The sequence below is a fragment of the Myotis daubentonii genome, chromosome 16 (genome assembly GCF_963259705.1).
Source record: "Myotis daubentonii chromosome 16, mMyoDau2.1, whole genome shotgun sequence".
Classification (NCBI taxonomy): domain Eukaryota; kingdom Metazoa; phylum Chordata; class Mammalia; order Chiroptera; family Vespertilionidae; genus Myotis; species Myotis daubentonii.
Genome location: NC_081855.1, coordinates 5,671,740 through 5,684,549, shown reverse-complemented (window position 1 = coordinate 5,684,549; position 12,810 = coordinate 5,671,740). Strand labels below are relative to the sequence as shown.

Below are 12,810 nucleotides of genomic sequence, written 5' to 3'. Positions count from 1 at the left end.
GCCAAACATATAGAATGGCAAAATAAAGAGATGTAGAAAATCCTTCCAAACTGAAATACTAATTTAGAACTTTCCAGAGAGTTAAAAATAACTATGCAAATCAGGAATCTAGGCTGTTTTATTTAATTAAAGAATTTGAAAACAATTTCATGTGTCTTAAAAAATGGTTTCCTAATCACCATTTCTGAGTGAATGAAGGAAAAGTGACGGAAGAAGGTTGAGACGCATAGGCATCCATTCAAGTTCTTCAAGATCACACATTTACATGCGGGCCCCAGGGAGAAAGTTTACAGTATATGTGGAGCCATTCATTTATTCAACAAACATGTGCTGAGAAACTACTACGTATCAAGGGTTAGAGAGAGGTTAGAGAGACAGGAAGAAAACTACAGAGGGGCTCCTGGCATAGAGTAACACTTCACGTGCATGTTAGGGTATAAGAGTACAATGAGAATATAATGCAAGTTTCCAAGAAAACCTGGGCAAATCAGGATGGTGCCAGAATCTAAGGTAATCTTTGAACTGAGGTTTGAGTATGAATAGGAGTTGGCTAGAGACAAGGTAAGGGGTGTGGAGAAGTGAGGAAGCATGTGAGAGGCAGGGACCAGCACAGGCAAAGGTGTGCACACATAAGAAAGCGTGGTACCTTTGAGGCCCAGCTTAAATAGGAGGCCAGAGATGCAGAGGAGACACAGATGGGGGTACTGGGCAGTCCAACCTATTTTTGTTATGGGAATGGGTGTGATGTGGGTAAAACAGGGCTGGATGACGGGGTTGAGCAGGGAGACCGGGATCAGACTACAAATAGCTTCAAGACCTTGCAAGTTTTGCCAAATAATAGGTCATTGGGCCCAGAGTACTTTAGTGGTCCTAGATTATAATAGGGGAATCTGTTTTGTTTTATTCCATCATAATCAGGCCTCTTCGAATCCCCACCATTTCTAGTCAGAATACTTTGGGGCAGTATATCTGATCCTCTTCCCACTCATCTGCCAGAAGGAGGAGCATGAGAAGACCATCCTATCTAATAAAAGAGAAACATGGTAATTGGCGTACGACCGCTACCCTTCCCATTGGCTAATCAGCGAGATATGCAAATTAACTGCCAGCCAAGATGGCGGCCGGCAGCCAGGCAGCTGGAAACTAACATGAGGCTTGCTTGCTTCAGTGACGGAGGAAACCAACGTTCCCCGCCTGCTTTGCTGGCCTCTGAGCTTGCAGTTTAAGAAACATTGTAACATATATAGAAGCTAAACAAAACCCCAGAAACCTGCTTTCAGCAAGGCCAGGATCTCAGCGCTGGAGTTATACATTGTTTCGATTATAGAACTGAAACAAACCAGATACCTTCTTTCAGCAGCAGAAGCCTCAGAGCTGGAGCCAGAGCTAAAGCTGGCCCAGAATAAAAAAAAAAAAAAAAGAAAAGAAGGAGCAGTTGGGAGCTTCAGTCACCCGCCAGCCTGAAAATAGCCCTCAGCCCCTCACCCAGACTGGCCAGGCACCCCAGTGGGGACCCCCACCCTGAAGGGTGTGTGACCAGCTGCAAACAGCCATCATCCCCTCACACAGGCTGGCCAGGCACCCCAGTGGGGACCCCCCACCCTGATCCAGGACACCCTTCAGGGCAAACCAGCTGGCCCCCACCTGTGCACCAGGCCTCTATTCTATATAGTAAAAGGGTAATATGCCTCTCAGCACCGGGATCAGCGGAGCCGCGAGGCCTCCTGGCACCGGGATCAGCGTTACTGGGGCAGCGCCCAAACCCCCTGATCGCCCTGCGGCTCTGTTTGTGACAGGGGGCAGGGCCGTGACCTCCCTATCCACCCTGCTCTGTTCGTGACAGGGGAAGGCGCCCCAACCTCCTGATTAGCCCTGCTCTGTGCCTGATAGGGGGGAGCTCCCCAACCCCCTGATCACCCTGCGGCTCTGTGTGTGACAGGGTGCAGCGCCCCAACCCCGTGATCGGCCCTGCTCTGTATGTCATAGGGTGCGGCGCCCCAGCCCCTCCCACCCCCCCACGGGCCCTGCTGTGTGTGTGACGGGGTAGAGCCATAACCTCCCCATTGGCCCTGCCCTGAGTGTGAGAGTGGCGGCGTCCCAACCTCCTGATCGGCCTTGCTCTGTGGGTGATAGAGGGCGGCACCCCAACCCCCCTCCCCCCAAGGGCCCTGCTCTGTGTGTGACAGGGTGTGGTGCCCCAACCCCGCCCCCCACCCCCCACGGGCCCTGCTCTGTGTGTGATGGGGTAGAGCCATAACGTCTCCATCGGCTCTGCCCTGAGTGTGACAGTGGCGGCGCCCCAATCCCCTGATTGGCCTTGCTCTGTGGGTGATAGAGGGCATCGCCCCAACCCCCTGATCCGCCCTGCCCTGAGTGTGACAGGGGGCAGTGCCCCAACTCCCCTATCGGCCCTACTCTGTGAGTGACGGGGGGAGCTCCTCAACCCCCTGATCGGCCCTGCTCTGTGCATGACAGGGGGGATCTCCCCAACCCCCTGATTGACCCTGCTCTGTGCGTAACAGGGTACGGAGCCCCAACCCCCCAGATGGGCCCTGCTCTGTGCGTGACAGGGGGCGGCGCCCCAACCCCCTGATTGGCCCTGCTCTGTGCATGACAGGGTACGGAGCCCCAACCCCCCTGATGGGCCCTGCTCTGTGCGTGACAGGGGGTGGCGCCGCAACCTCCCCATCGACCTTGCCTTGAGTGTGATGGGGCGGTGCCCCAACCCCCCAATCGGCCCTACCCTGAGCGTGACTGAGGGTGGCATCGCAACCTCCCAATCTGCCCTGCTCTGTGCATGACAGGGGAAGGCGCCCCAACTCCCCACTCGGCCCTGCTCTGAGCCCAACCAGGGGCTGCACCTAGGGATTGGGCCTGCCCTCTGCCACCCCGGAGCAGGCCTAAGCCAGCATGTCATTATCTTCCTAGGGGTCCCAGACTGCAAGAGGGCACAGGCCAGGCTGAGGGACCCCCCACTTCCCCCACTCTGAGTGCACAAATTTTTGTATTTTTGTGCACCGGGCCTCTAGAAGTGTCTATAAAAAGGCTTAAGAGCAATATTATTTTTTCAAGGAACTCTATTCTGTTTTGAATTTACCAAATCAAGTATCAAAATATACACAGATTTATTGGGATAAATTATTAATTATTAATCTCCATTAGATTTATTTCTAACTTAGCATTGACTTGTATGGATAGAAACTGAGTAGAGAGAGAATGTTTTATTAGGGGTAGTCTTAAAAAATGTATATATATATTTTTTAAAGTCATAAAGGCTTCCTTAAAAAAGCAAACTGTACAGAAATCTTTAAAATTAAATAAAATGAAAGCATTCCTCTTTCAAGTTCCAATTAAGTAGAAGCTACTTTAAGGTATGTATCCTTTTAGAAATGATCTATGTATACAAAAATATGTGGGTGCTTTTCGTTTTCTTTTGCTTTGAAATATAAATAATTAATAATTTAAAATAATTATTAAACAATTAATAATTTAAATAATTATTTAAAAATAAATAATTCTATGGATTTATATTAAGAAGCACAAACCCAACAAATGAGTACTAAATCCACAGGCTGCATTTTCTAATCACATACAATTTCCAAATGCTTCAGGGACCGTCTCTAACTGCCCTCCTAGCCTGGCTTTCAGCATCACAGTGAAACAGCCGTCCACAAACCAGCTGTGGCGACTGCCAGGCCAGCACCCACTATTCAGCTCCTGCATCTTGAACTGCTCTGCTCTTTCTTCAACATCTATTACAGTGCCTTGCCCATTCCAGGCATTGACTATGTATTATTAACAACATGCATTTCAATATCATATGACTCATTAAGTTAACAGAACCCATAGATATTAAGGAACTGGGTAGAATTACTGAAAGTATCCATTTAGGGGTCTAATGACTGAAATTATGCCTTCTTTTTTTGAAAACTGAATTTTCCCCCTCTTTAAGAAATTAGATAAGGGGTTTACTTGGTAGGCTCCTCTCGCTAAATATCTCCTAGAAATCCAGCAATGAAGTTCAGAACAATGGAGGGAAACTGGCCATGCACAATGTCATTAAATGCATTCAGATAATACATTGGTCTTCAAGTGCAGTAACAAAGTGGTGGCTTACTTTCCTGCAGAAAGCCAGGAATCAATCCCGTCTTCCTTTCTGTTTTTGAATTCTAGCACTGCCATTTACTAAACCTCTGGGGGTCTCTTTAAAAAATTTTTTTTTAAAATATACTTTTATTGATTTCAGAGAGGAAGGGAGAGGGAGAGAGAGAGAGAGAAACATCAATGATGAGAGAGAATCATTGATCAGCACCTCCTGCACACTCCACACTGGGGATTGAGCCTGCAATCTGGGTATGTGCCCTGACTGGGAATTAAACCTTGACCTCTTGGCTCATAGGTCAACGCTCAACCACTGAGCCATGCTGGCCAGGCAAGGATTCTCTCTTTTTAAAAAAGTATGTTTTGCCGAATCCGGTTTGGCTCAGTGGATAGAGCGTCGGCTTGCGGACTGAAAGGTCCCAGGTTCGATTCCGGTCAAGGGCATGTACCTGGGTTGCGGGCACATCCCCAGTAGGAGATGTGCAGGAGGCAGCTGATCGATGTCTCTCTCATCGATGTTTCTGGCTCTCTATCTCTCTCCCTTCCTCTCTGTAAAAAAATCAATAAAATATATTTAAAAAATAAATAAATAAATAAAAAAGTATGTTTTTATTGATTTTAGAGAGAGAGGAAGGGAGATGGCGATAGAAACATCAATTGGCTGCCTTCTGCACGCCCCGTACTGGAGATGGTGCCTGCTACCCTGATCAGGAATTGAATAGGTGACCTCTTGGTGCACAGGACAATGCTCAACCAACTGCACCACACTCGCAAGGCCTCAGAGGATTCTCTCAATGTCTATGAGCTTTAGTTTCTTTGAGTGAAACAAAAAAGGATAATAAAACCTTTCTTGCACAATAGTGGAAGAATTACATGAGATGGCCTTTGTCAGGCATGGAGTGGGCATAAAATATAGTGGTTGAAGCAGAGGCTCTGAAGCTAAACTGCTTCAATTCAAACGCCAGCTCTATACCACCTATGCTGGATGACAACGGGCAAATTACTCAATCTCTCACTATTCCTCAGTTTCTTATCTATAACATCAGACAAGTAATTGTATTACTTTAAGCATTAAGATCATGTATTTAGTATGGTTTTGGGTACTGACAATGATGATTTAATACATATTTACTGTCATTATTATGAGTATAGGCCCTCCATAAAATGTTCCTTTCTCTTCTTACCCTTCATTCTTCTCTATGACTCATCTAAATCACCTGAAATAAAATTCTAAAGCTCTGCCTTTTCTGGATTATGAAGTTAGAGACTGAAAGACTAAAGGTTACATGTTGCTAGGAACTGACTGCATCCTCCCCAAATCCATCTGTTGAAGCATTAACCCCCAATGTGACTGTATTTGGTGATAGGGTCTTTAGGAAGTAATTCAGGTTAAGTGAGGTCATAATGGTAGAACCCTAATCCTATAGGACTGGTGGTCTAAGAAGAGAAAGGGAAATTTCTCTCCTCTCTCTCCCTCCATGTGAGCATATGGTGAGAGGACGGCTGCCTGCAAGCTAAGAAGCAAATCCTCTCCAGAGCCCACCCATTGGGGCCGTGATCTGGGAGTTCCAGCCTCCAGAACTCTGAGATCACACATGGCTGTTGTTGAAGCCACCCTACTGGTACTTTCTTATGGTCGCCTGAGCAGACCAAGGTACATGGTTTCTTTGCATCTTCAAACTGGCTTCTTGACAAATTTATTCTTTTTTTTTAAAAAAAATATATTTTATTTATTTATTTTTTCTACAGAGAGGAAGGGAGAGGCATAGAGGGTTAGAAACATCATCAGCTGCCTCCTGCACACCTCCTACCGGGGATGTGCCTGCAACCAAGGCACAAGCCCTTGACCGAAATCGAACCTGGGACCCTTCAGTCCGCAGGCCGAGGCTCTATCCACTGAGCCAAACCAGTTAGGGCGACAAATTTATTCTTAACAAGTTTACTACACCTCTACAGTAGCATTTCAACAAGTATGCTACTTGTTGAAGCTGCATGATCTTCACGATACAGAAAACATGTAAAAAATGATGACATGACAAGAGTAAGGAACTTTATAACCGAGCTGAGATCTTTGGTTTGACTACAGTTCTCACAACTCAGATCTAATCCTCAAAAAACATCTTGCATTGCTGAGCCAACCGCACAGGCAGAAGTCTGTGTGCAAATGGGGTGCCTGAGCAGAGAAGCCCATTAATATTATCATTAACAGGGAGAAAATAAATCACAACATATAACCACAGTGTAAAAGGGAAGTATGTCATCTTTGAAAATAAGCGAGCAATGATTTATTTCACAAACTGACTCAAAACCATGTATCTCCCAAGGGTTACTGAGGACGAAGTTTAGGAACAGAGACTAGGCAACTTCCCCACACGCACAATTAATAACCTGATGAAGCTGGGGTTTTAGTCCCGGCAGCCTGGCCCCAGATTTGTGCTTTCAAAAGCATTACAAAATCCACGGGCATTGACAGAGAAGGAGTTCCCCCACGATGATCCCAACAGTTTACCCTGAGCCAAGTAAAACTGAGAATAAATCGAAACTTTCCCTTATCTCTTTGTAGGGCATTGATGTGAACAGGAGCTCCCTCCTCGCTCAGTCTAACACAGTGAGCAAGTGAGCATCACTTCCCAACAGCGTTTAACATGATAAAGAATATATTTCATAAGCAGCAGCTAATATAGTGAAACACTAGATGTGTTGTCAATCAAATCTTTAATACAGATGAATTACCTGCTGTCAATAATCATTACATTGGTGGGTGGAATCCCCAAAACATCACAGCTCTGCAAAAGTTCTTTCTTACGAATCTCCCCTTGATTGTAGTAATTCCCTGAGGATGACAAATACACAGTGGAAGATTTAACAGAGACTTATGGGTTCACTCATTCTTACCTCATCTTGTTCCTCATAGGAGTTAAGCTACCTGAAAAATGTGTGGTTATGATACAAAGCTGAAGAAAATACATTAAGATTATAACCAGACACTCCTGGGAGAAGACCAGCAGCACAATCTTTGAATCACCATTTAGTTCTTCCCCAATCTCTGCATCTCTCTCTGTCGGTTGCCTATCTGCCTGTCTGTCTGCACGCCAGTTCCATGCCATAGGCAGCACTGTATATCTCAGACAGCAATGGGTTCGGAGTTAAGCAGATTAAGGATTAACCCTTCTATAACCACTCAAGAACAAGTGGGGTCCTGAGCACACTATTAGTTGGAGCCCTTTTAAATGAATAGTCCTTAAATATCTGTTAAACATTTATTTAAAGAAGAGACTCCTGAGTTTTACAGGAAAAGATGCAGCCTCATTTAGGAAAATATCCCCCTTTGAAACAACCAGCTATGCCAGCATGCCCTTCTGAGACCCCGACGACATCCGCATCCCAAATAGCTTACGCATTCTTTACTTTCCCAACACATATACTATGCTTCCTAAGAACAGTCCTGGTAAGTGCAACTCCTTTGTATCCTCACGAATAATATACAGTGAAATGTTGGTATCACTACATGGCCCTCACCTAGCTATGCAGCCTTGAATCAATCTCCGCAGAGAGAACTGCACGTGTCATTTGTGCTAGTTCCTCAACCTTCTTGAGCCAGTTTCTCCACATTCGTTTCTCACTTCAAGGTTTTCCTGACGGTTACACGAGATAATACACATTCACCCAGTTGGGTGCTCAGTGTTAATTTCTCTTTCCTTGACTTCTTTACCTTCCCACTCCTCCTCTTCCTGAACTATAATTCATCTTGATCGTCCAGATCAAATGTTCTTCCCTCTAAGAAGCCTGGTCCTGTTTTCCCCGGCAGATAATTATTTCCAGTATTCTGCTCTTAAGTAGGAACTTTTCTCCATGATCGAGTTATTAATTCCTAAATGTCACTTGACCTAAAAAGTCAGGGTTTCATTCAACTTTGCATCACCCTGGTGCCCAGCGCACTGCAGGTTCTTGTGGGGCACTGAACAGAGAGGTTCTGCTTTGTGCTCCTGGGAACTCGGAGAACTCCATGGAAACCTTTCACCTTTGTCAGGGATCACTCAAGTGCTAGTTTTCAGCTGCTTAAACCCAGATAGGAGCCAGTCATTACATTGTATCGAATAAGGGGACTAACCGTAAAAAGTCTCCAGATAATAGCATAATGTAGTTCTTATCACAATTTTCTGTTAACACTTTTTAAATGTATTCATCATGCCTCTGTTTCTATTTTGTTTTTCAGTTGCCTTACCATTTTTTAAAGACAGAAACCAGTCAGTTTTGTGATGGTCATTACTACTTTAAGTTTCTCCCAAATCTGTACACATACCCTCTCTCATTAAAAAAAAACATTTTTTTTTATTGATTTCGGAGAGGGAGATGGAGAAATGGAAACAGCAATGATGAGAGAGAATCATTGATTGGCTGCATTCCGCATGTTCCCTAATGGGAATTGAACGTGACCTCCTGGTTCACAGATTGATGCTCAACCACTGAACCACACTGGTGGTTCCCATTTTGTCTTAAGGTTATTTATCTGTTGTGAAAGAGTCTAATGTATACTAGTGATGTGATCCTGACATTCAGAGGCTCTGATTAGAGTTGTGAGAAACTGATGAAGTAATGTGTTTATGGAGCCAGTTTTATTGCTTGGTGTTTAAGAAATTTAAAACAGGGTAGTGAGTTGAAGTTTGAGATCGCTAAATATTTTCACTAAGTTTGGTGAACATGTGGGCACTTCAACAGATTAAATGTTTGAGATTCTTCATCAACTCTTAATTGAAACACTCTAATACAGCATCCAAGTAGGGTGGCTGCATCCCAGGAGGCAGGAGATAAACTACTGGGGTAGAGAAAAAGCTTTAGAATTTCTTCTCTTAATTTGTTTACCTTGTTGAGTTTTTATTTTTAAAAATGTCAACTTAAAAAAAATAAACATGTTTTTTATTGATTTTAGAAAGATAGGAAGGGAGAGGGATAAAGAGACAGAAACATCGATCGGCTGCCTTCTGCACGCCCTCTATTGGAGATCAATCTCTAATCCTAGGCAAGTGCCCTGACTTGGTATGGAACCGGTGACCTCTTGGTTAATGAGTTGATGCTCAAACACTAAGCCACATGAGCCAGGCCAAATATCAACTTTTGTTAATGTTTTATAATGTACACATTAGTTCGGTGATCCATGTGATTATTATAATTATAAATATACGTTACACATAAATGAAGTATAGATACATATTGGAAAATATTACCAAAAAATGTTTGAAGATCATTATTCTAGAAAACGAAAATAAATGGGATTAACATAGATTTATTTACCAGTATATAGAACTACATTTTGTGTGTGTGTGTGTGTGTGTGTGTGTAAGCTCATGAATAATTGCATGCTTCGTGAAGTCTTTTGTTTTGTGAAAACTAATAACTAGCAAGCAAGCTGACATTTAAAACAAAAAGACACACATTTATATACCACATGCATAAAGGTAGACATTTTATTTTACTTTAAATATTTTAAATTTATTCTAAATAGGTAAAAGAACTATGTGGTTAAAAATCAAAAGGAATAGTAAAAAAGTAAAGTCCCCTGTCCCACTCCTTTAGTTACCCTGATCCCTACCTTGCAAGTTTTAATTTATTAGAGGGAGAAGAGGATTGAGAATCAAAGCATTATGGTCCCAATTCCTGGCCTTCTACTAATTTCATGAATCTGAAGAAATTTGTAAAGTTCCCAGTTTCAGGAATGCCAGCAAGGTTTTTCCTTGAACATAATGACCAAGACACTTTTAAAATATATTTGGAAGAAAATAAGGTCAACATATTCTCAACTCTGAAATGAGGGAGTTTAGATGCTGATACAGTTAGGGTCTGCCCAGAAAAACAGAAACTATATCAAATATTTACATCAGTTTAAGAAGTTAATGAAAAGAATTTGATACATAACTGATGGAGGATTTGAGGGTCAAACAGGGAACAGTGAAGTGACCCAAAGATTAGCAACAGCAAGAAGTGACTACCAACCCTCGGTGGGAGAGAGAAAAGGAGGCAGTGTTACTGGAGCCCAAAGGCCTGGGTTCCCCAAAGGAGCTGAAACTGAAAGAGCTTAGACCCTCTTCCTTTAGAATATACCACAGAACCCAGCTGGAGAAATCATGATTTAAAAACGAAACTAGAATAAAAAAGGGGGCAAATTACCTGAATAGACATTTCTCCAAAGATGAACAGATGGCCAATAAGCATGTGAAAAGATGCTCAATATCATTAGTCATCAGGGAAATGCAAGCAGAACCACAATGAGATATCTTTTTATACCCACTAGGAAAGTTTAGTATAAAAAAGCCACACAAAATAAACAAATGTTAAATTGTAAGTGTAGGTGAGGATGTGGAGAAATTAGAACCCTCATGCACTGCTTATCCTATCTAATAAAAGAGAAAAATGGTAATTGGCGTACGACGATACCCTTTTCATTGGCTAATCAGGGCTATATGCAAATTAACTGCCAACTATGATTGGCAGTTAACTGCCAACTAAGATTGGCAGTTAACTGCCAACAAGATGGCGGTTAATTTGCATATGTAGGCACAATGCAGGGAGGCAAAAGGGAAAGCAGGAAGAAGCCCCCTGCCACTGAGAGTGATCAGAAACCAGGGGGGAGCTAAGAGCTGGGGGGCAGGGCAAAGGCGGCCTGGGGCTGCCTTTGCCCTGGCCCCCCAGCCATGATCAGAGAATCAGGCGCCTTTTCCGCCCTGGCCAGTGATAGCAGGAAGTAGGGGTGGAGCCAGCGATGGGAGCTGGGCACGATTGAAGCTGGCAGTCCCAGGAGCTAGGGGTCCCTTGCCTGGGCCTAAAGCGGAGCCCACGATCGCGGGGCCGCTGCAGCTGCGGGTCCCCGCTGCCCGGGCCGGACACCTAGGCCAGAGGCGTTAGGCCTGGGCAGGGGCGGAGCCTGCAACCGCGGGGAGCTGGGGGTCCCCTGCCCAGGCCTGACACCTCTGCCGGAGGCCTCAGGCCTGGTCAAGGGGCCGATCCGGTGATTGTTGATCAGAGGGTGATGAGGGTCAACTCCTCTGGCCGAGGCATCAGGCCTGGGTGGGGGGCGGAGCCAGGGATTGGGGGGATATGATGGTCCCCTTGCCCAGGCCTGAAGCCTGGGTCAGAGGCATCAGGCTTGGGTGGGGGGTGGAGCCAGCGATCAGAGGGAGATGGGGGTCCCCTGCCCAGGCATGATTCCTGGGCCAGAGGCCTCAGGCCTGGGTGGGGGCTAGAGCCAGTGATCAGGGGAAGATGGGGGTCCCCTGTCCAAGCCTGACACCTCTGGCGGAGGCGTCAGGCCTGGGCAAGGGGCCGATCAGGTGATTGGAGGGTGATGGGGGTCTATGCCTCTGGCGGAGGCGTCAGGCCTGGGCAAGGGGCCGATCAGGCGATTGGAGGGTGATGGGGGTCAACGCCTGAGGGCTCCCAGTATGTGAGAGGGGGCAGGCTGGGCTGAGGGACACTCCCCTCCCCACACACACCCAGTGCACAAATTTCGTGCACCGGGCCCTAGTGGGAACATAAAATAATATAACTGCTGTGAAAGAGCCGGTGACTTCTCAAAAATTTTAAAAGAGAAGTATACAAATCAGCAATTCTACTCCTAGGTATATACACAAAAGAACTGTAAACAGGGATTCAAACAGATCTTGTATACCCATGTTCATAGCAGCATTATTCACAACAGCTGAAAAATGGAAACAATCCAAGTGTCCATAAGTAGATGAATGGATAAGCAAATGTGGTGTATACATATAATGGGGTATTATTCAGTCTTAAAAAGGAATAAAATTCTGCCCTGGCCGGTGTTACTCAATGGTTAGAGCATCGGCCTGTGCACTGAAGGGTCGTGGGTTCAATTCCTGGTCAAGGGTACATACCTGAGTTGCAGGTTTGATCCCTGGCCTTAATTAGGGTGTGTGCAGGAGGCAACCAATCCATGTGTCTTTCTCACATTGATGTCTCTCTCTCCTCTGTCTCTCTCCTCCCTACCTCCTTCCTTTCCACTCTCTCTGAAAAGCAATAGGAAAAATATCCTTGGGTGAGGATTAATAACACTAACAAAAAGGAATAAAGTTCTGATATATTCTTCAAACTTTGAAAACATGCTAATTAAAATACATGGGATATAAGAGGACAATTATTCTATGATTCCACTAATATGAAGTATTTAGAATAGTCAATTTCATAGATACAGAAAATAGAATAGTGGTTGCCAGGGGTTGGGGAGAAGAAGGAATGAGAGTTATTAATAGGTGGAATTCTGTTTGGGATGATGAAAACGTTCTGAAAATAGACAGTGGAGATGATTATACAATATTGTGAGTGTACTTAATGCCACTCATTGAATTGAATACTTAAAAATGACTAAGATGGTAAATTTTGTTATGTATATTTTACCAAAATAAAAATATTTTAAAAATTAGATTTGCATTGAATAAAAATATTTCAATTATGAGTTATCACTGTAAAACAAAGTTATGCCTTTAAAATTGGCAAAATAATTTTTTAAAAGCTCATTAAAAAAATACTGAGCATATTATGTAGCCAAGATTAAGAAACACTGCCACATGCTATTATCAACCAATATACCTATATTTGTAAGTATGTGTTTTTTCATTGTTCCCAAAAGGAGTACATTAATATTTACCATTAGTGATGGAAATATGACTTTTCGTTAGGTACTCTGATCTATGACCATGG

At 44.2% G+C, this 12,810-nt stretch overlaps 1 protein-coding gene across 2 annotated transcripts in view; it reads right to left on the bottom strand.

Annotated features, from left to right (window-relative positions):
• PIGL (phosphatidylinositol glycan anchor biosynthesis class L) overlaps positions 1–12,810 on the bottom strand; it is a 70,742-nt gene that overhangs the window by 44,515 nt on the left and 13,417 nt on the right. For both annotated transcript variants that reach the window (XM_059668533.1, XM_059668534.1), the window contains exon 2: positions 6,835–6,934. In XM_059668533.1, coding sequence (XP_059524516.1) covers positions 6,835–6,934 — 100 coding nt within the window. The remainder of the gene's footprint in view (positions 1–6,834; positions 6,935–12,810) is intronic.